General features: G+C 47.5%; 1 protein-coding gene across 6 annotated transcripts in view; it reads left to right on the top strand.

Annotated features, from left to right (window-relative positions):
- The window catches only part of Dpp6 (dipeptidyl peptidase like 6), an 863,175-nt gene that overhangs the window by 772,778 nt on the left and 66,384 nt on the right, over positions 1 to 24,013 (top strand). For all 6 annotated transcript variants that reach the window (XM_004860345.4, XM_004860347.4, XM_004860344.4 and 3 more), the window contains exons 10-12: positions 2,991 to 3,088; positions 17,726 to 17,849; positions 19,397 to 19,435. In XM_004860345.4, coding sequence (XP_004860402.2) covers positions 2,991 to 3,088; positions 17,726 to 17,849; positions 19,397 to 19,435 — 261 coding nt within the window. The remainder of the gene's footprint in view (positions 1 to 2,990; positions 3,089 to 17,725; positions 17,850 to 19,396; positions 19,436 to 24,013) is intronic.

Consider the following 24,013-nt stretch of genomic DNA (forward strand, 5'->3'; position numbering starts at 1 on the left):
CAAGTTACAATTGACTTCAGACATAACAGTCATATTTAGAGAAGGAAGTATTGCTAGCAAACTAAGAGATTTAAACCACTATTTTCTAGTTCCTTGACAAAGAGAGGAAAATAGGTCAACAGTCAAATTAGGGCACTTTTCCTGCAAAAGGGATCACCTCCAGAGATGGTAAGTCAGAGATTCTGCCCTGGGCCCTAGGACAGAGAAAACTGAGAAATTTCTCTTGTCTATCCAGTCATTTAGGCAACTTTTATTAGCAGCAAGACAAGGCTACTCCTTTAGAGTCCATTTTAAAATTCACCAAGTATTTGAAACTCATAGGTCCTCCTAACAGCCACAGTCTACATAGTAAAGGCACTCTTATCGACTTCCTATGCACACACGAACGAAGAGAAAGTCTGGCTAAAATAGTCCCATATTCCAGTTAGCATGTAAAAACACAAATGCAAGTTACTGATTGTTATTTTCCCTAGTGTAAGATAAAAGAGTTGTTGTGAGTTGCCTTAGTCTGACTTTCTGGAAGGAGGAAGAGTCTGACTACAAGGGATTTTCAAATGAACTTCCAACAAGTTGGAGAAAAGTTTAAGGGGAGTTTTTAACTCACTAGCAGAGAGAGAAAAAGGCCAAATAAAGCTCAAGCTGGTTAAACATCCAAAAAATCATCACATAGCATTTTGTAAGTCCGCAGTCAACATTCCAAAGTCCATAACATATCAGAAAAGGCATTTTTCTCCCCTACACACATAAATGATGAACATCATGCCTAGGAGGCGCAGAGTAGGTTCAGGTAGTTTTTCATCTATCAAAGATTTGATTTTTTAACATTTGTCTAGAGGTCTATCTTACTAGTAATAGAGGAAGCAGTCCAAACTTGTAGCTCAACTCTTAATGGACGCTTAAGAAAGGGCTCTGACAGCATCGCTTCAGATCACTCTGAGACAGAGGATATCTGATGATCCCTGACAGAGTTCCCCTTTTACCACGTTGAGAAGTCCAGATAGGGACGAGATGTGGAGATTTTCTGCTCATTACCCAGACAGGCTGACAGGAGCTAGTTTCTTCTGAGGGACCTTTGGGTATGCGCCAGAGAGTAGACCTGGCTATGACCCCTCAGTTCCCACCTAAGTTTCCACTAGTTCCATGCAATCAGAGATCTGTCTCCAAAAGGAACCCAATTGCCTATCTGGTCAAGATTCCACCCACCATTGGCATCGATGGGAATGGGGATTCATCAGAGGGCAACTAGAGAAACCTGTCCTTTGCTTTAAGAGTGGCAGCTGCCCTAAAGGCAATTCTAGCTGGCAGAGAACCACCATTTGGCATTCTATAAGGGGCAGAGAAAACCCTGAACTGTCTTTATCTGAGATGATTTTATAAGAGACTCATTTTACATCATTTTTAAGCAACTAAGTCCAAAAGCAACACATACAAAACAAGAATAAAATGTAATTTTATTTTTTTTTTGTATATCCTTTTATTGGTACATTTTAGGTGTACAATATAATGACATTCATCATTGGAGATATGCACCTTTACATACTCTTTTGGTTCTTATTTTTCCCTCTTCCCCTGCCCTCCCTTCAACCCCTCCATCCCTCCCTATTTACAAAGACTTTGTTTCCAGTTTTTCATTTTCTCATATTAATTCCATTCCCTTCTTTCCTTTCCCCTACCCCTCCCACTTCCCCTTCCCCTTTGCCCCTTTTCTTCCTATTTCACAGTATCTATTATACCTTTTAGTCCTTATTTACACTTTCAGTTTCTCACACTAGAGAAACTATTCGGTATTTACACATGTGTGTCCTATTTATTTCACTTAAGAGTATTGCCTCAATGTGCATCCATTTAGCAATACATGTCTCTAATTTCTCATTTTTGATGGCTGAGTAGTATTCTGTTTTAAAAGACATTGCATAAGAAAAACAAGAAATTTGCAAACATTTAAAACACACGGCTTAAAATTAAGACACTTTTGAAACAAAGGCCAGAATTTATATGAAACAAAAACCAGAATCTATGAAACAAATGTCCAGAGCCTATGAAACAAAAGTTGCAATCTATGAAGCAAAAAGACCAAAGTTAGAACCTATAACAAAAGCAAACTCTTACCTCTGACCAGTAATCTCAGTGGAAGACCTCCAAAATGATATGGGGGGAAGAGTTGTAACTCCCAAACCTGCTAGATATCTGAAACACGAGTTCATGTTCTCTAAAATCGAAGAATGAATTCTAGGAACAATGGAGGTTAAGAGCAGGAAAAATTTATTGAGAGAAAGAAAGCTTCTGCCTAAGAGAGACAGAAGGGGGACTGGGAAGTGGGTTGCCCCCAGATAGCCTTTGCCCTGTTGCTCCCACCCACTCCCAAATAAGATCCTGGAGTCGGGGAACCTACCTGGCTCTGGGCTGACTTCCTCCCCAGTCCTGAGTGCTTTGTGCAGGTACAGAGCTGGAGGGAGAACATCAGCCCTGCCCTCATACCCTGGTGAGGAATTATCACATCTTCCCCCAGATCCATCCAGGACAGCACTTGTTACCCAGAGGGAAGGCAGCAGGGAGCAGAATGGTGTCTTGGCTCCTTGTCACAGGATCCTCCCCCTCCCACCCTGAGCCATGACACCTTGATCAGTGTTCCCCACCACTCCCTCTTCACCCCCAAAGACATCTTCTCTCCCCTGGTGTAGTTTTCTTTCTCCTCCCATGTGGTTCACCAAGGCCAGTAGACTGCTTGATCAAGATGGCAGACTGAGCCAGTAGATGGAATGGGAAGGAGGGGGTTCCTGGGAAGGAAAAGCACTGGCCTGATTATCCCTTTGCCCTGCTTAAAACTCTGTGTATGACCAATCTGTCACCCACTTGAATTTCTCTCCCTAGCATTGAGCCCCAAAGTTGCTAGAGTCCCACATGGGAGTCTTCTGGGGAAGATTCTGCAAAGCCAAGGTGCTCTCCAGTGCAAGGTCACTTACTCTTGTCTCTGTCCCCTTCCTTCGCAGGCAGGCAGTGAGAACCCCAGCATCTCCCTCCACGTTATCGGGCTAAACGGACCCACCCACGACCTGGAGATGATGCCACCAGATGACCCTCGGATGAGGTTTGTCCCCTCCCCCCTGATAGGTCAGGAAAGAATCCCAGTACACACAGTTTCCACAGTCTCTTCAGGGTCATACTTGTTTTACTCCTGACTTAAGCATCTAAGAAGTAGGTATATTTTCTAAAGTCTTCCTGCTGCTGTATGATTCCGTTTTCTGGGGAAGAAAGTGAAATACTAAAGAGTCAACAGGAACTACTGCTTCTTAGCTGACACCAGGAGCACATAATCCCCTGAGGCTGGGCCTCCACACACATGGCAGGCCCGGGGTGACATCTATGGGGTGATCTGGTGTGGGTCTTCCACCCATGAAAACCCACACAACCAGACCCTCTGTAAATGGAGCCCCACTTTAGAGCAGCATTTCTGAGGGTTTCTTTTCCTGGCCAGCTCCAGCACCTATGTGTCAAGTCCTGTTCTAATGCTGCCACCTGGAATAACTGCAGTGATGGAACCGATTCACATTATTGACATATTATTTTCAACTTCTGGTTTGAGTAAATTTTTGGTTAAATTGGAAGAACTGAGTAAGATCTATTTAAGTGGCATGATCTGAATATCAGCTCAGTTTTGCCCCTCAAATCCAAGCATCAAGTCTGGTTATACCACCTTGGCCCCATTGTGTCATCATTAAGCCTTGCTCTGAGGGGATGCTTGATAGGAGACTCAGAGAAAGAGCAAATATGACTCAGGAATCCACTCATTTATAAATCCCTGTGATTCCATAAATAGGCTGTTTCAGTGAGGAATAGCTCCTTCCGGGCTTAGCAAATATCCAACCCACATTTTACCATATAGCCTGGGTCTCCGTGATTCAGCCACAGAACTCCCCATTGTTAGAAGCTTCCAAAAGGGCAGGAGCAAAAAAAAAGAGGACAGGAGCAGGGACCCCAATAGCTCAGGTCTGACTCAGGAAGGAGGCTTGGTGCTCTGAGTGATGTTTTCCTGAGGTGGCATCTGCTGTCCTCATCCCAGGGCCCAGGCCCTGCCCAGTGCCTGAGGCCCCTGAAGAACTCAGTGAGGTGCTTTTGACTCATTTCTCCAATGGAAACCTGTGTCATGGTCCCAACAGGGTAAACCAAGCACAGAACCCCAGCGCCCTATGAAGGGCCGGCTGCTGCCTTTCCGTCCCTGCCCAGAATTGCTTCCTCCTCACCTATGGGAGATCCTAGAAACCTAATGACTCTGCCCACAGGCAGCTGTCCCCCGCCGTCTGGCTCTGCCAGTCCATCCTGGGGCAGACTGCCCTCACTGCATGCTGGCTTGGGGATGTTGAATCAACTTGGCTGCTGACTCTTTCACTGCAATAAAACAAAGTTCAGATTATGGCCGTGGCTTCTCTCCTGATGATCCATGTATTTCACTGTTCCTCTCACAGCCCCGTCCCTTCCAGCCTCCTGGGGCCTGATCCAGCCAACTTGCTGAATTAATATGGAAAGTCACCTGGAAAATTTCAGCCATCTGTTTCAGTTAATTGAAAGTCTCATTTAGTCAATTTGGTGATGCTGTTTCCGCAGGCATGATTAGCTTCAAGGACAATGAAAATTAGCTTCAGTGAGGACTTGAAGACTGGGTGCCAGGATTCTGGTCTTCCCCTTGCTCTGATTCTCTAAGCTCAATACAGTAGTGCACTTCCTATACAACATGAGTTTGTGATACACAGATCTCACATCTTCTCCTACTGCTTCTCTGTCACATATCCTTGAGATTTTTTTTTTAAGTGAGCAGATATATCAGAGAGCAGAAATGTGAGCAGACATTTAGTATCTGCCTGTCGTGAAACTAAACATTAAGACTTTAGTGGCGAATGGAATGTGAGCACATGCAGCACAGTGCCACCTCTGCCCTCGGCCACCCAATCGTGTTCAGTACACATGTAGTTTTTGTTTTTTGAGTATTTGGGATTCTCAGTTGGTTGACTCTGGAAATGGAAAGCCAGTGGATATGAAGGGCTGACTGGTTTTCCTTCCCAGCCCCACCTAGAATGTAAAGCTGTCTGGGAAGGGTACCCATCCACCTGTGCCCGGCTGCCTCTAGTTCTGCAGTAGGGCCTGGCACACAGTCCCACCTCCATACACCTTTGCTGAATGAATAAATGAACCTGAAAATTCACCACAAACATCTTATTTCAAATTCTGAAAACTGAGATTTCTTCAGTGGCCCTGGTTCATTTCTAAGAACAGAGCATTTTAAGTGTTTAGCCACTAATGACTTCTACCTGCCTCAAAACAGAGGCCACAAAAGGCACCAAGCAGGAAAAAGCAAAACTCAGACACCTACACGGTGTGAGTGGGGTGGGAGGTGTGAAAGACCTAAACTAAATATGCCTCTGACATCTAGACAGGGTCGGTGCAGAGATGCCTGAATGCCCATGGCTCAGGTCCAGCCCAGCCCTGGCTCTCAGGCGCCTCCCGTAACACTGAAAATTGAGTCAGGGCTTTTGAGTTCCTCCACTTGGGCCTCGGCTGCAGCGCATGGGAGATCCAGAGTTTGTGGCCTCTGCCATAGGGAGCTCACGGTCCAGAAAGCTGCAAGAGCTCGAGGCCACTGGTCACGAAGAACCAGAGGGAAGTGCATGGAACAGATTCACAGATGCCTCGGTTTCCAGGAGAAACTGTCTTGGGAAATGACTACACTATGTGAAAGAGAACTGAGAACAGTGCTCCTGTGTAGCTGAGCTCAACACTGGTGGGTAAAGGCGAGACACCTCCTTAGGCCAAGAACAGTTAGTTACAGGGAACCTGTCCAGGATGCATTCGGCTGAAAGAAAGGGGAAAATCATCATGCGCCAGCCTGGATATGGCCTCACTAGTTTCACGTGGCACCCAGCTGCACTGATAGGGTGAACATGCATGTGTGCACTGCTCTCCTCGGCCCTTTCTGGAGTTGCTGAGCTGGGTGTTGAATTAAGATATAGCAGATACCCGGGGTGTCATTCTGAAGAGTGTTGCAGGGTGCCGATATGTATTTTACTCCCCTCCAAATATCCGTTCAAGTGTAAAAGGTGCCGGCCCTGGACTCTTGCTTGTTTGCCTGGCAACACCAGGTGGGAAAGGAATCATGAAGCCCAAGAGAGAAACAGCTCTGCACCAGGGCACCTGAGCCCCATCGCTGGCTCACAGCCCTGACCAGCCATGGCCGTACACGCAAGGCTTTGCTCGCCTCTTCCTCCCATTTGTTTACTTTGATCACAAGAACCAAGGGCCTCAGAGCTGCTCAGGTCTGGTCACAGTGCCATTGCTGGGCCTTGCAAGGTTGCATGCGTTTTATCACTTTGCTCTGTCTCAACCTTGCTCCCTCTCCCGGGCCCCCATCATGGGCCTGTGCTGGTATCTCTCTTTCCTCTGTGTTTGTGTAGACATGGATTGTTGTTTGTGTATGGGCTGATGCCTTTCCATGGATGGCATTGTGATATAGATGTGCATATTATACAGATACAGACACAATGTAAGTGTATATGCAGGTGTAAATATTGATACTGATACTTGAGATGTGGATATTGATATTTCTACAGATATAGACACGAATATGCATATTTACATCTATACAGAAATAGACACAGCTGTGCACGGATATTAATATAGGTAGAGATACTCATGACAGACACACCCATAGATACAGATGTGGACATAGAGACAGATGTAGCCGTATCAGTACAGCTGCCAACACAGATGACAACAGAGATATAGAGCTCTTCTTCCTCCTGTCCCCCTCCCAGCTACATAAGGACCTCACAGGCCCATCTGTATAGATCCAGCACACAGCTTCCCACTGTACAGTGGCACTAGTGACTCTAGATTTCCACCAGTTCCCTAGACAATGCCCATGACATGCTGACTCAGATATAAAATTCAGCCATCTTCCAGTGTAAATCAAACATGGTGCACTGGTTCATCCTTACTATGAGTGGAAGGCACAGTCATCAGAGCAGGGGACATCACAGGACAATGGGGTCCTCATACTTGAGGCATGAGCCCCACGACCTCCTCTTCCTCCACCATCACCTCTGCCATCACCTCCACCATCTCCTCCTCCACCACCACCTTCACCACCTCTACCACCTAAACCTCCTCCATCTCCTCCTCTACCATTGCCACCACCGCCTTGTCACCATCACTACCTCCACCATCCCTACCTCCTCCTCTCCACCACCTAAACCTTCACCACCTTTACCTGCACCTCCACCTCTAACCTACCGTGTGTCCTTTGTGCTCAAACATCCAGATGCATGGATCTAGACTTTGGGGTCCACAGGCAATATCCTTCTCCTTCCTGCTTTCCTTCACTGGTCTTTCAAATGTCCTCCAAGTCCCAAATTGAAGCGAGGTTAAGCCACCTGGGATGGAAGAGCAGAGGTGCCCAGTAGGCACTGTGAGCCCTCGGCCACTGCAGGAACACAGGATCGATCCAATAGTGTGAACTCTGTTTTAAAGCAGGAAGACACCAGTAAGGGTCACAGTAAGGATGCCCGGTGGCCAGGGAGGGAGATGCACAGGGCAGGAGGGGGTGACAGGAGCTGAGGACCATGAGGGAACCAGAGCCAGGAGCAGAGAGGGAGGACGCCACATGCCAACCCAACCTAAAAGGTTAAGGAAAAGGGCCACTGAGCAGGTGGCCAAGGGCCAGAGCCTGGTGTGGCCAAGGAGAGTTGTGGTCTGGGCTCAGCGAGTGAGTTGCAGCTGGGAGAGAAGGCACTGAGGAGATGTTTCCTCCGGGCATCAGCAAGGTGCTCACTGTAGAGCCAGGTGACCATTGGGTCTGCCCCAGACCCACAGCCATCTTTCAGGTCCCCGTCTGCAAGAGGAGGGCTCTGGGTCCCCTGATGCCACAGGGCCTTTCTGGCTACAAGTGCACAAGGCTCAGTTCTCCTCTCTGGCACTGTACAGGCTCAGTGATGCCAATCACGGCTGACTGTCTGGAGCCAGCACCTGGTGGATCCACTCCTGCAAGGAAGAAGCCACAGAAGTAAATACCCACCTTCTCCCCCTTTCTTTAACCTCTTGCCAGTGCTCCCAGGGGGCAAGCAGAGCCTCCTGGTGCCAAACATCCAGATGGGCACTCCATCCAGATGGAGACAATAGAAGAAACCTTCAAGGACATATGGAAAACATCTAGAATATCCTCTTGTGACACCTGGAATTTATCCAGGAAATGTCCAATTCATTATGTATGGACAGTGGGCAAGTGAACTGTGTGGGTGACTAGGTGGAGGAAGGGTGATAGTGAGATGAATGGATAGAAGGATGTTGGGTGGATGGATGAATGAATAGACCAAAGATTGATAGATGGACAATGGATGAATGACTGGGCAAAGGATAGTTGGATGGATGATGGATGGATGATGATGGATGGATGATGGAGGATGAAGTGTAGCTAGGTGGAAAGGTGGATGGATGGGCAGACGATGGAGGAGTGGATACATGATAGGTAACATATGAAGATATAAATGATGGATGTTGGAGGGGTGGAGAGATAGATAGATTGATAGGGGATAATGAATGAATGGATAGATGAGTGAATGGATGTTAGATGTCTATATGGAGGGATGAATGGATGGATGGGTGGGGACTGACTGTGAATGGATGATTGATAGATGGAGGGTGAATGAATGGATAGATAGACAGATAGACAGTCTGATGAGCAAATAGGTTCTGAGTTCATAGAAACAGAGATCTGCAGAAGGGACGACACGGGCTTCCTCCCTCCACTCCTGTTCAGACAATCCTTCTGTGTCCAAAGGATTTACTTTATTGACTAAGGACTGCACCCACACTGGCTTAGGTGTGCTCTCTGTGACACTCGCTCCCGTCTCCACCTCCAGCATCCTGACCGCTGGCCCTGCACTGTAGCCCGTCCCTGAGATGGACAGACATGGTCTGTTCCTGCTCTGTTCCTACCTTGAACATGAAATTCTGGGAATACCACGGAAGAACAATAGGTCTCGCAGGCACGATTGCTCTGTGTTGTGACAGGCTCCCCATCTGCAGCCCTTCTGTAACTTCCCTGAGGGCACAGATGGGGGAGGGCCACTGGCCGTGCTGGTGTTCCGTGCCCCTTCAGTTTGCTCAAAGCTACCATCCCTCTGCTAAAGCACATCCTTTCGAAGTCTCTCTTGCACTATTTTTCTGTCCCATGAAAATCCATGGATTTGATCCATAAAATAAATACTGCTTCTTAAAAAGGAAAAAAAGAGCTAAAGTTAATTACAGGCTCTCCTTTCACTACATAAACTGGCTTTTGCTCCCCTGGCCTCTGACTGCCACACGACTGTCAGAACCTTCACCAGAGTTTGGAATCTCGAGAAGTGACATGGCACACTTTTCCCAGGAGTTAATATTTCATGACGAACAAATGGACGAATAAAAAATTCATCTACAGCTGGCCAGGAAGACCCATGTACTCTGATGTGCAGGCACCATTGGCTGGGGATCCAGGAATGTTACCATATTTTCTCAGCCAGGCTGTGCTTTCACAAGCACTCTTCCCATGTGCTGGAAGCCAAGCCCACTTCCTTCTGTGGAGCAGCCGGCCTGCTCCTCCATCTCCCTTCCAAGCGGTGAGAGTCCTGCAGCCCGTCTGCCCACCACACACCAAGCCCCTGCTCCATGCTCTTTGAATGAATAAGTGGGCTTGTGAGCAGACCCGGTACTTTAGAACAGAGCATGTTTGCACCATTGCTTCCTGCTAATATTTTGTACTGTGTTCTTTTTAAAATACAATTTTGATGATTATCAAAATATGATCAGTTATTTTGTGTGACAACCACAATGCCTCAGTGCATCAATCCTTGCAATGTTGAGTTCTTTCGGTGCCAGGCTCCAGCCTTGCCTTCTTCAGAGATGATTCTGTTTTGCATCCTGTTTTCCCTATCCTTGTTGCCAAATTTCTCTTTATTCCGAAGCAGCCTATCTGATTCCCAAATGTGCATGCGTTCAAAGCTGAATGGCGCTCAAGACTGTCTCCTCTGCTGTCCCTCCTCTCAGATCAGTGGTCCTAATCCTGTTCTGGGATCCTTGGGGACCCAGGTTAACCCTGACACTGCTAACCTCATTCCCCAAGTTTCAGATAGTGTGAGTCTGTGGTGAGGCCTGAGACTTGTGTTTCTAATGCCTCCCCCAGTGCTGTTGGTCTTGGGCCACCTTGAGAGCCACTGACACGGGTCACTAAAAACTGTGGAGACTGTTTCTGCCATCGCTTTCTCCTCTAGTGGCACAGGCATTGGCTCATCTTGCCACCAAGGCATTAGATACTCAATGCTGTGCTGGGCAGGCCTGATTTCCCTGAGTGAGGGGGGCTGATTGCTGCAAACCCAGGCCAGACACTGGGACCAATGGAAGTGGTGTGAGTCAGCTTTCCACAGCTGAGACACAAGGCCCAACATCCACAGCTCAAAGGAGGAGAGCTTTAATGTGGCTCATGGTTTTGAGGAATTCAGTTCATGATCAGCTGGCTCCAAGGCAGGAGCATCATGGTGAAAGCGGGTGGTGGAACAAAGCTGCTCTGTTCATGGTGGCCCGGGAGCAGAACAGAACAGCTCCAGAGAAAAAGGAGAAAGGGACTAGATACAGCATCTGAGGTCACACCTGCATGACCCACCCAGACACACCCATAAACATGCTTTACTAATCTGCCAGTCCTTCCTTACTGCAGTGAAGCTGATTTAACAGGATTAAGTCACAAGTGCTCTTCTTCTACTGCCATTTCTGCCTTCCTCCATGCAGGGACACAATGAAAACAGTCTCAGTCATGTCATCGATGTGACTTATCCTTGTGAGGCATTGAACAGGATCAGGGGAGAGGCAACTTGTAGGGGCTCAGCTGCTCTCAGGCAGCAGGCACCAACTGACCCCTATAACCACATCTGTGCCCATGGCGCCTGCTCCCACCTGCCATCCCTGAGCCACGTTCCTCCTCTGCAAGCCCCAGATGAGGACCTGTGCCTCCTCTGGGCGTGACCTGTCCAAACCACTGCAAGGTTCACTCTCGACGAGTTTTTTCTTGGTTTGGCATCCCTACAGATTCTCCCATAAGCACTTCCCAATCCCCCCTTGAGAGACCATGGGACTTGAGGCATAAGAGCTGTATAGATTCCTGTGGGTGCCCAGCCTGGGGTGGAGGGCAGTAAGGAGAGGTGCATTCTGCTCTGCACTCTGCCTGCGGCATTGTCTGCAGGAACCCCAGCCCTGCCACCATGGGATCATGCAGAGGCATGGAGAGAGGGCACACCCAATCCTAAGTGCTGGAAAGGGTTAAGTTGGCTCTTTGGGAGGGCTGGCACTGGAGAAAGCCCTCCTGGCCTGGTTTCTCCACCCCCTGGATAGGCAGTGAGCCTGGAGGTGCCTGTGAGCTCAGCTCGGACTCTGGGCTTCTGGTTTGGAGAGGACTGTGCTCACTGCCAGGGGCTGCATCCCAGCCCAGAGACCCAGCCTGAGGTGGACAGTGCATGTGACTGCCTCGGTAGTGACCCCTTGGGAGGGCTGTGCCTAAAAGGCATACTCTGAGCCTGCCATCTCCTGGGGAAAGGGCCCTGACAGAGGAGAGATTGGAACCCAAGACCACTGGCCTCCAGGATGTTCTGCCATTCGGTCACAGGGACAGAGGCCCTTTCTATGGAATTCAGACATCAAAGCCTGGAGAACCAAACCTGGAGCACTGTAGTGCAGTTTTTCCAACAGGGGAAATTTTTTTCCACGAAATCAAAGTGACTTACTTGGTTCTTTATTGATTTTTCAAAGAATATATGAAGAGGTGCATTTTATTTTCTCTGTTAGTTACCATTCTTAACCAAAATAATAGTTTCACAAGGGTTTTATTTTATATTATATTTACTACAGACAGGAATTCTTAGCTCCCTGATTTGTAAAGTGAGTGTATTAGCCTGGTGCCCTTTTCTTTTTTCTTTTTTTTTTTTGTATTAAATTCTTTTATTGGTACATTGTAGGTATACAACACAATTACATTTCTCATTGGGAATTGGACCTTTACATGATGCATCTTGGTTCTTATTTTTTCCCCATTCCTAGCCCTCCCTTCACCCCCTCCACCCTTCCCTATTTACAAAGACTTTATTTCCATTTTTTCCATTTCTCATCATTTTCCTTTCCCTTCTTTCCTTTCCCTGCCCCTCCCACTACCCCTATCCCTTTGGACCTTTTCTTCCTATTTTACATTATCGATTATTCATTCTAATCATTGGTACATTTTAGGTAGACAATATAATGACATTCATCATTGGAAATTTGCACCTTTACATAGTCTCTCTTGGTTCTTATTTTTCACCCTTGCCCAGCCCTCCCTTCAACTCCTCCAGTCCTCCCTATTTACAAAGATTTTGTTCCTATTTTTACATTTTCTCATATTAATCCCATTTCCTTCTATCCTTTCCCCTAGCCCTCCCACTTCCTTCCCCTTTGCCCCTTTTCTTCCTATTTCACATTACCTATTATACATTTAGTCCTTATTTACACTTTCAGTTTCTCACACCAGAGAAACTATTTGGTATTTACACATGTGTGTCCTATTGATTTCACTTAAGAGTATTGCCTCAATGTGCATCCACTTAGCTCTAAATGTCTCTAATTTCTCATTTTTTTATGGCTGAGTAGTACTCCATTTTATTAAAATAAAACCACATTTTCTTTATCCAGTCTCCAGTTGATGGGCATTTGGGCTGTTTCCAAGTTTTAGCTATTACAAACTGTGCTGCTATGAACATGGGCGCACATATATCACTGTGGTATGATTCTTTTAATTCTTTGGGGAAGATCCCCATCAGTGAAATACCAGCGTCAAATGGGACTTCCAGTCCTAGTTCTTTGAGGTATCTCCATACTGATTTCCACAGTGCTTGCACCAGTCTACACTCCCACCAGCAATGGAGCAGGGTTCCTCTTTCCCCAGAGCCCCGCCAGCATTTGTTATTGGTTGATTTCTTGATAGCAGCCACTCTTTCTGGAGTGAAGTGAAATCTCAGCGTTGTTTTCATTTGCATCTCTCGAATGACCAGTGATGTTGAACATTTTTTCATGTATTTATTTGCTATTTCTACTTCTTTGTGTGAGAAATGTCTGTTCATTTCAGATGCCCATTTTTGGATTGGGTCTTTAAATTTGGGAGGTCTGATCTTTTGAAGTTCTTTATAGATTCGAGATAGTAGAGCTTTGTCTGAGGAAGAGCAGGTGAAGATTTTTTCCCACATTGTGGGTTGTCTCTTCACACTGCTGGTGGTTTCTCCTGCTGTGCAGGAGCCTTTTAATAAGAAGAGATCCCACTTGTTGGTTGTTTGTGCTAGTTCATGGGCAACTGAGATTTTGTTCATAAAATCTTTTCCTACACCGATGTCTTCAAGGGTTCTACCTAACCTCTGTTCCAACTGGTTCAGAGTTTCTATTTTAATATTTAGATCTTTAATCCATTTTGATTTTAGTTTAGTGCATGGTGAGAGATACAGGTCTAGTTTTAATCTTTGGCAAGTTGAAGCCCAATTTTTCCAGCACCATTTATTAAAGAGGCTATCTTTGCTCCAGTGAGGGTGTTTGGCTCCTTTGTTGAAGATGAGATGGCTGAGTGTGTCTGGAGTTGTTTCTGCATCTTCTAATCTGTTTCACTGGTCCTCAAGTCTGTTTCTTTGCCAGTACCATGGTGTTTTTATCACAGTAGCTTTGTAGTAGAGTTCCAGGTTGGGGATTGTGATACTCCCTGCCATGTCTCTGTTACCTAGAATTGCTTTTGCTATTCTAGGTCTCTTCTTGCTCCAAATGAATTTTTGGATTGTTTTCTCGAGGTCTATGAAGTATGCTGCTGGGATCTCAAATGGAACTGCATTAAGTCTATACAGCAGTTTTGGAAGTATGGCCATTTTCACTTTATTGATCCTTCCTACCCAGGAGTAGGGGATGTCTGTCCATTTTCTGATATCATCTTCAATCTCTCTTTTCAGAGTGCCATAGTTTTCAGAGAAGAGGTCTTTGATTTCTTTTGTTAGGATGATTCCTAGGTATTTCAGTTTTTTTGGATGCTATTGTGAAAGGAATTATTTGCCCTAATTCTCTCTCAGTGAGTCTGTCATTGGTGTAGAGGAAAGCTATTGATTTTTGTGTGCTGACCTTGTAACCAGCTACTTGACTGAATTTGCTTATTAAGTCTAGAAGACTTTTGGTGGAGTTCTTGGGGTGTTCTATCTAGAGTATCATGTCATCTGCAAATAATGACAATTTGACTTCTTCATTACCTATCTTTATTCCTTTTATTTCTTTCTCTTGTCTAATTGATCATCAAGAAGATCATACACCCTGATCAAGTGGGATTCATCCCAGGGATGCAGGGATGGTTCAATATATGAAAATCAATCAATGTAATACACTATATCAATAGAGCCAAGGATAAAAACCATATGATTATCTCCATAGACGCAGAAAAAGCATTTGACCAAATCCAACATGAATTTATGATAAAAACCCTACAAAAAATTGGAATAGATGGTCTCTACCTCAAACTGATAGAAGCCAACTCTAGTCATGAGTGCACTCAATGGAGTCAGGAAGCGCTGACAAGAGATGAGACCACTGTACAGCATGGAGGGCGAGTTGGGTGAAGGGTCCCAGCGACAGGATCAGAAGCCACAGGCAAGGTGGACTTCTGCACTTACTGATGGAGGTGGGGCACTTCCTGACATTCGTTCACTTATGGAAATCTCATTATATCATTACCAGTCTTTATGGAGTCTTGTAATTATTTCTATCATTTCAAGATTGGAAGAATATTTCTCATATTTCATCATCATAAAAATCTCTAAAATGACACGAGTGTTTTAAGTTCGTATTATACAAGTGGAGAGACTGAACGTTTGAGTTCTGTGTAAAATGACCAGCCCAGAGAGCAGTCCCAGCGCCACTGAACCCCATCATCATGGGTGGGGACCCCTCCAGGCCAGGCTCCTTAGGAACTTGGCATAGTTGGGCCACGTGCACCTGTCCTCATTATTGCCATTACTTTTGTCCCCCATACCACATGCCTCATGCTACATACAAACTAGGAAAGTAAAATGAGAAGAGAATATAGCACTTCCTGTGTTTAAATGGACAATTTTTAGTGAACAGAGAAAGACAGCCTGTGGGTACCATGGGCAGAAGTTATAACCTTCTCCAGGGTAATGCCTTGCCTCTCCATGCTAATTTCCTTGTCTCTCCAGGGGAATGTCCTTGCCTCACTTCAACTCCAGGTTGGTAGTGGCTTTCCCACTGTGTTTGTGACCAAGCACTTCCAACTTGAGTGATCAGGTGGTTGCATGGGCCATACAATTGCTATCAGTGCCACCCTAAGCCACCCAGTGCACCAAGCCTGGTGGTGTTTCTTGGTGCCCTGATCCAGAACCACTGCTAAGGAGTTTATTGCCAAAAAAGAGAAGCTATGTCTCCAAGTTCTGTTGCCATTTCTAGCTTTTCATATACTAAATTAGAGCAGAAAAATTGAGAATAACATGATCATTTTTGGCCTGTATGAAGCTCATTCATGCAAAAGATCACCATGAAAACCAAGCATGGGATGAGTGCTTTCAACTCACAGAAACAGAAATGGGGCTGTCCCTGAGTCGTGTGAAGCACACGTGAAAAGTCCTTGTCCCAGGGGCTCTCCCTTCTCCTTCGTGGAGTGTACACAGAGACAGGGTATAATGCAGAGTAATTGCAGGCCATCGTGTGACCTCAGGTGACTCTTCTGGGTGCAGGCCTCTTCCCTGGTCCTGGAAGGGAGCACCCAGCTCCTGAATTTGCTCCAGCCAGTCGCTGTCAGCATTCAGTCAGCCCCTGAGCCCTGCAAACTGCCAACCTCCATCCAGGGTAAACTCGGAGACCAGCCAGGACATCCCTGAAAATAAAAAGTGTTCCATGGGAAGCAAGATCTAGGCACAGATCTTGAAATACTTTTAAGGACCAAGTGAATAAAAATGGTGACGCCTGCAGATGTTCAGAGATGACCAATTCCACATGAAAGGCATCCTAACTCTTGGGGCAGTGAAGCTGGCAGCAAACCAGGACTTTTGGGAGTTGCCAGAGAGGACACACTGCCTCTCAAAGCCATGCCCAGGGCCCAGAGTGTGTGGACTGGGACAGATGGCATCCAAGACATGGCTGTGTTCCAGAAAGGTCCCAACTGGGAAGGTAGAAGATCATGAGAGTTGGGCGACTCCTGAATGCCCTATTCTCTGTGTATACATTTTGGATCTTCCTTACCTCTTGCATCCTCAGCAAGCTTCCCAGGCTGCAGTGGAACATGTTAGGGGATTCCCATTCCTGCCGGCCCCAAGCCACAGAACCCCCTGAGTCAGAGGCTCCAGCCCAGACCTGGTGTGTTCATTCTGCTTGCATATTTACCCTGATTTAGGCTAACTTGCCAAAAACACTGATTAACAGGTAGACTTGGGAAATGTGTGACCCAGCAACTTAGCTTCCTGGTAAGCTGAGGCTTAGTCCTAACTGAAGCTTGGGACTATCCCTCAGTTAACCAGGGTATTTAGTCCCCTCTAGTGGAAATAATTATTTGGTGCAGGGAGGGTCCTTCTCAGCTTGCTAGGAATTGCCCACTCAAGGTGCTGCACTTGTGCTGCATAAAGACATACTTTACCTCTTTGGAGATAAAGATCCTGTAAGACCACAAGGCAGTCATTTTGAACAGCAGCTCTTATAGATAGACACAGGGTAGGTCAGTGGTAGAAAACCTATGGCACATGTGTTGTTTTTCTTTTAAGACAAAAGATGTTAATGTATAAGTGGTTTTTTTCTAAACTAAAACTTCCATATTCAGGTTTAATTGCAGTGTTGGCACTTTGAGAAAAATAATGGATTTGGGGTTACAGTTTGGGCACCCGTCTCTAAAAGGTTCACTGTTACTGAGGTAGGGTTAGTTGGCTTGTAGAACATTCTGGGAAGTCACCTAAAGATACTTATTTTGAGCACTCATTTTCTTGACGTTTTCTTCTTTGTCTTAAATATGAAATTGGGGATTTTTAAAAGCCAGTATTTGGAGGGCTCTGGAGGTTGGAATTAATCACCAGAGCCCAGAAGTCTCAAAAACTCATAGAAGATGGCACAAAGCCCCAGGGTATTTTCAGGTTTGGCCAGAATCTGGCATGTGGCACTGAGAGTTTCAAGCCAAGGTCACTGGAAGCCCAGAACATGAACCAGTTTCCCTAATTAGCTGTGATACCCCTGGGTATTTGTCTTAAGGAGGAGGAGAGAAGAGAGCAGAGAGCCTTGAACAGCCAGGTCTGCAGAGTTGAGCTCTCAGGCCCCCTGCTTCCCCCTTGTCCCCCTCTGCCTGCCTAGGGTGTGGTGTCCCGTGTGTGGTGTGGTGAGTGGGTGTGGTGTGTGCCACAGGCCAGGTGACCTCCAGCCCAGAAGCAGCTCCAAGCAGCCACCTGGCCCTATAGGTATGAGGTGCATCGGCGGACAAGTGACTCAGGTCTCAGGCCTCGTGCTGGTAACTCGGTTTCCCATTTTGTGCCCACTGCATCCACCATAACCCCCACTCAGAGCCTGGTAGCCATCTGTGCACCCTCACTGCAGGCTGCCCTGTGTCTGGGCTGGGATGCAATGTCTCCTGCTCCCAGGCACCCTGCTCACTCCTGCCTTGGCCTGTTTGCAGGGAGTACTACATCACCATGGTGAAGTGGGCCACCAGCACCAAGGTCGCCGTGACCTGGCTGAACCGGGCGCAGAACGTGTCCATCCTGACCCTCTGCGATGCCACCACGGGGGTCTGCACAAAGGTACAATGGGAATGGGACCAGACTGAGGCAGGAAGCGGCAAGGTGGCGTCAGAGCCCCTTTGGGCCTGAGCTGCCCCTTTGCAGCTCCTGCTGAAGGTCCAGGCCTCTAGTTTTGGTGCCACCTGGTGGGTAAATCTGGTACCACTGTGAAAACCCCGGGGGAGCCACTAGGCCCAGAGTCCATGTTAATCCCTGCACCCCCATCTGTGCACCCTTCACCTGTACCCTGGAAGTGCCAGAGGCGCCTCCATGGACCTGCAGCTGCACGATCCCTGAGTGCTCTTGTTCCTGGGGTGGTGCTCAAGGAGGGGTGGGAACTGGCTCAGGTGGGAGCCCAGGCTTCCAGGACCACTTCTGCTCTTCCCTCCTCCCCTGCCTCTGGGGGTCCAGGGACCTCCCTCCCAATCCAGCAGGTCCTGGGGAGGCCAGAACACATGTACAGTGACAGTGCGTAGTTAGAAAGGAGACAAATGTAGGAAAGAGAGTGAAAGACGAAAAGAGGGAGCAAGGAGGAATGAAAGTAAGAAAGGCTGGAAGCCGGGCATGGTGACCCATGCTTATAATCCCAGCTCTCTGGGGGCTGGGGCAAGAGAATTGCAAGTTGGACCCTAGCCTGGGAAACGCAGCTTGCCTGGCCCCCACGCCCCTGAGAAGTGAGCCAGCTGGTGTAGAGTTTGAAAGATGAACCCACAGCCTCGGGCAGGCCTTTGAAGGGGACAGGCTCCGTAAGCAGGTTCCCTTAAGGACTCTGAAGAGCAGCTCCCACTGCGCTGGCTAGGGATGGCAGAAAATCACAGTAGTTTGTGCCTAGGAGTAATGTTGCTGAGCTGGCCAGGAATTTTCTTCCCTTTTAAGTCACTTGGAGCAGATTCAGATTATTCTTCTGGGTGTCAGAAGGCACAGAGGGACAGGCGGGCAGGCAGGAGGCCCAGGGCTGGTGTGGCAAGTACTCCCTGGCCACTTGTCTTCCGTGCCCAACTTGTGCATGCAGCCTGGGGCACAACCCTGCCCGGGGCCAGGTCAGATGTCACAAGCAGCAGGCCCGGGACTTTGGGACACACCGTGTAGGCCCAGCAGCTGTGTCCTGGGCTGGGGTTTTATTTTTGTTTTGTTTGTGCGCCTTTCCGGGCTCTTCTGGGAGATGGACTGTCATACAGCTTTTAAACCCTTGTAGAGAGTTCTGGTTTACAACACCTCAGGACTCCTGCAGTGTGATCCGCCTCTGAGGAACCTTGCCACCAGTGGGGACCCCCAAGTGGGCACATGGTGGCCAATAGAGACCCCAGGTAGTAGAGATGCCACCATCTTCTGCAGGCTTCCTCACTGCAGTGGATTGTCCTTGTTGTTGGGGACAGTGGCATTCTTCTTGTTCAAGGACACTCATGTTGGGTGCTGAGCCACATCAGGGACAAAGAGCAGAGCAGCATTACCTGCTCCCTGTGCCAGCCACCCTGTGCCTGTCCAGCCACTGTGCTGGTGAAGTCAAATTGCCTTCTGTGCCGCTGGTCACAGAACCCTGTGCTAATGCTGTTATTTCCTTTTTGCAGAAACATGAGGATGAAAGTGAAGCCTGGCTCCACAGACAGGTAACTGTCCCCTCCTGGTCCTCACCATCACCTCCAACTGACCCCCTTGCCCTCCACTGGGTCCTTCTGGGGTTCTGACACTTCTCCAGTCACCTAAGAAGAGTAACCTAGCAACACATAAGGATGTGGGGCTCCTGTCTCATCCTCACCTTCCCTGGCAGCTCCGGGCTCCTCCAGAAACTCTGTTCCCTGGAAGCTAGTGGGAAGACCACAGTTTGGCACCTCAAACAGGAGGCTTGGAGAGACCTCTGTTCCCAGCTGGGTGACACCTTTGGGGGAATTCAGAATGATGGGTTCCCCAGATCTAGTCTGTGATGGTGAAAGAAAGTAAAAATGGGATTGATACTCCTGTTTGTTTTAATCTGGAGTAGATGCCTCTGTGACTCAGCCAGACCCTTCCTCAAAACTTCCCCCTGAGTTCTTATCCCTACTCAGACACAGAAAGGGACATTAGAACAGGGCCTAGGAGCTTGAGACTGAAAGGAACAGGGGGATAGTGGTGTGGTCCAGTGGTGAGCACTTGCCCAGCCTGCATGAGGTCCTGGGTTCCATCCACAGCATCACGAAGACAAAATAACAAAGGGATGGCGAAAAGCTTATGCAAACCTGCCTGTGATGGCTTTTTTAGCTTAAGCTTACACACAGAAAGAAAAGCCTCAAGCCTGGTACTTTTTTCCTTCAGTTCTTTCTGTCTCATTCCACACTCTTGCATCAGAAAGAAGAGGGGCAGAGTTATTTTCTTTTTGTCCCACCTAAGGGGTTGGAGATTGTCTTAAAATTCTATGGGAAACAAAATCAAACCAGATTTAAGTCTTAAACCTTACGGTGGCCAGGCTCAGACACGCTCTTTATTGGTATGGTAAATGCTGTTTATGGGAGTAACTGAAGCTGACCAGCATGCCTATCAACTGTGGCCCTTCAAGAACATCTTTGCACCCTGACTCTGGGCTTCTTTTGGCCATGGAATTCGAAACCTGTCGTAGCCCCGCGGCCGTGCAGAAGCCTCATACACATACACTCTCACTTCTGCACACAGGGTTGCCTTTTTCAGCCCCTGCCAGTGTTTTCCAACAGAGGAATAGTTTCAGTCAGACTGAAGGAAACTGGTGGCTGTGTGTAATGACAAGGTGTTCTATTCTCTAAAATGGCTAGAAGAGAGCCAGGGATTTAGCTCAGTCATTTCGCTGCCTGCCTTGCAAGCGGAAGGTCCTGAGTTCGATCCCTGGTACCAAAAAAAAAGGAAAAAAAAAACCACGTAACTGGGCCAGGGGTTTAGCTCAGTGGTTTCGCCGCCTGCTGCATAAGCACAAGGACCCAAGTTCGATCCCCAGTACCAAAACACACACACACACACACACACACATAACTAAAATAGCTAGAAGAATAGATTTTATGTGGTTCTCAACACAGAAAAATGATAAGTCTATGAGAAAATGCATATGTTAACTAGCTCAAAGTGGCCATTCCATGATACACATGTGCTTTAAAATAATGTTATGCCTAGTAAATATAAACAATTTTGTCGATTTAAAATTTTTTATTATAAAAAGTGAATCAACCCCTCTCATGTTATACATGGCATGTTCCAATATCATTCCTTTCATGGTCACATATGGCACCCCACCATTTGCCTGTCTGTTGAGAGCTTTGGGTGGCTTCTACCTTCTGCCACTGTAATAGTTCTGCAAAAGCATGAGCCACGTGAAATGAGTTGCACACAAAGGCCACCTACAGTGTGTCTGTTTACATGAAATACCCAGGATAGAGAAGTTCATGAAGACAGAAAGCTGGCCGGGCAGTGGGGAGTCGAGCTTAGTGGGTGCAGAGTTTTACGTGGGGTGATGGAAGTGTTTCAGAACAGAGGTGGTGGCTGCACAGAATTGTGAATTTACCAAGTGCACTGAATTATTCGCTTTTATTAAAATATTTTTATTTTATAACATGTTCATTTTTACCTCAATAAAATTCTAAAATCGGGCCAAGTGCCAGCACTGAGACAATGTAGTCTGAGCTAAAAACTGAGATGTGTGCACAACTTCCCACATATGGAGATGGGGAGGCGGGGATTTAGCTCAGTGGTTACAACGCGTGCCTCGAAAGCACAAGGTCCTGAGTTTGATCCCTGGTACCAAAAAAAACACAAAACATGTCCTCTCTTTGGCAGCACATATACTAAAATTGGAGATGAGGGATGTGTTCGAAAACTGAGCCTCACTGCCTGTCCTCAACATACGGAAAAGCAGAATGACCTGTGGTGGTGTCATGGGACTCCTGCCTGGGTGGTGGTGACTCTGCACAGCAGCAAGGGCCACACCAGGAGAGGCCAGCAGTGTGTCGGGGACAGGCAGGAAGGGGAAGATAGAGGCTCCCAGTCCTGTCTTCCTGTCGCCCCAAGACACTCCCCCAAGGACCTGGGCATCCTGGCTGGTGAGCTATCAGCCCTGAGGGAGAGCAGCTTGTGATCCCAGGACCAGGATAGGTCATGGACCGCCCCCCCTCCACTGCCAGAGTGGTCACAGATCCAGGGTCACCAGCGAATCCTTCTACATCTATTGGCTGTGTTTCCCATCACCCATGACAGAGCACCAGCCCCACACAGGGGAGCCTCTCCCTGGGATTTGGGACACCAGGTCCTTCTTAGGAAATTCAAAGCAAACCTTAAAAAATAGCATAAATTAAAATAACTACTCTTATGGGTTTAAAATGTAAACTGGAAAGTATTTACTGAGCAAACAGCTAACTGCTTAAAGAACAACTACTTAAAAATACGAATGCGGTCTTGAGCTTAAAGCACTGTGTGGTGTGATGGGAGTGGCCCCTCTGTGTCGCTATGGTGCTGGGGGAGGCAGCCAGCAGCCAGGACCCTCCTGTGGCACAGGTAAGGAGTGTCCCCCAGCCCACAGCAAGTGGCCCCATGTGCCTAACCACCCTGCAGACCTCAGGTCCAGGGCTGAATGGAAATCGGAGTCCCTGCTTCTCGGGGAAGGCCAATTTCAAACAGCTTCTCATCACGATCCTGTTTTCCTAAAAGAATTCATGAACCTAGCTTTCTAAAGATCACCTGCAGTGCTCCCACCTCCTTTGCAACGTCATGACATCCTGTAGGGCAGCCGAGGAGTTCGTGTCTGATTGGACCTGCCATCCCCGGCCTCAAAGCTGCCTGCTCCTTGTTCGGGCCAGAGTGTTTCTCCTCAAAGGCTTTGGGGACCCCTGAAGGGGATACTCACCAAGAACACACTCCCTCCACCCACTCATTTCCAGGGGTCACAGGAGCTTGCCCCGAATGGCCTGGCCTAGGCACATCTTGTGAATCTGCAGACCCCAGGGAAACCCGGTCTGCTCAGATCAGCCAGTCCCCCGATTACCCATGAACAGCAGGAGGGGCTGCTGTCCTCAGGCTGCTGTGATCATTCCCTGAGCCTTGCTGCTCCACTGTTCTTCCACCTCCTTCCAGAGTCCCCAGTGTGGACCCCCACAGGGACCTTCCAGGACCCAAGGAGAAGAGCCGATGTGTGTGGATGCCTGCCGGGCACCCTCTCCAGGTTCCCCCCCACGCACAGACTCACTGCTGCTGCCCTGTGTGGAAAGTGGGTCACCAGGACCCTGCCATCACCACCACCATGGGCGTGGAACCCTGAGCGATTGCTTTGCTTGCACGGAGTCCTGTGGGTCCATTTCCTACTGTTCTTCTTCTTTTAACAGAGTTCTGGTTTTGTGATATAAAAATTTGGCCTGGGAAGTTGGAGAAGATAAGCACATGTAAACTGTGGAGAGAACTGGCAGAAACGCTCCACATAGCTCAGGAAGATGTCGTCACCAGTGTAAAGGACTCAATGCTCATAGACCTGCTGTGAATGGAGTTGCAGAAATGCTGCCTCCAAACCAAATGAGAAGCAGAACCAGCATTAAAATCCAAGCCCGGCCTAAAAGCTATGCGCTTTGCCACTAAAACTAGGTTTACAGTGGGTGAGAAACTGAGTCTCAGAGAGGCTGAAGACAGAGTCCTTCCTGATGTCCATGGTAAAGATGGGATCAGAACTTTGAGGACTTGTAATAAACACAATGGTTCTGGCCAGAATTAATTATATTATGCTTAATCTCTGCACAAAGTGCAAACATTTCCCCCAGAAAACTGAAGTAACATCACCTTGTCTGTTCTGCTGTCAGTAAATAGAAGAACATGGAAAGGGCCAAATTAACGGCTGGTCTTTCCATTCCCTCTCCTTTTAAATACCACGCTTCCAGCTCTAAATAGAAAAATCAATATTTGCAGATTAAAGGTTTCATTTTATTGCAAATATTCATGAAGATTAAATGTCATTTTAATCACATGATAGTTTATTTCTCTGGGCATACTGTATTTGCATGTGATCATTCACTGCGGGGAAATGAGTTTTCCTTGTGCCAGCTGAGATTTATTTACCGTTTGTTCTCATCTGCCTTAGCATGCAGCCCCTTGAATCAGAAAATATATATGGTAGCCAACTAATTGGTGTTCACAGATGGAAACTTCCAAACTTGAGCTGCTCGGCTGCTGCTGTTGCACAGTCCCTGTCCACCCATCACAGTAGCAGCCAC

This window comes from Heterocephalus glaber, unplaced genomic scaffold, assembly GCF_053883595.1.
Source record: "Heterocephalus glaber isolate CG9 unplaced genomic scaffold, H.glaber_assembly_v1.0 deba00000818, whole genome shotgun sequence".
Classification (NCBI taxonomy): Eukaryota; Metazoa; Chordata; class Mammalia; order Rodentia; family Bathyergidae; genus Heterocephalus; species Heterocephalus glaber.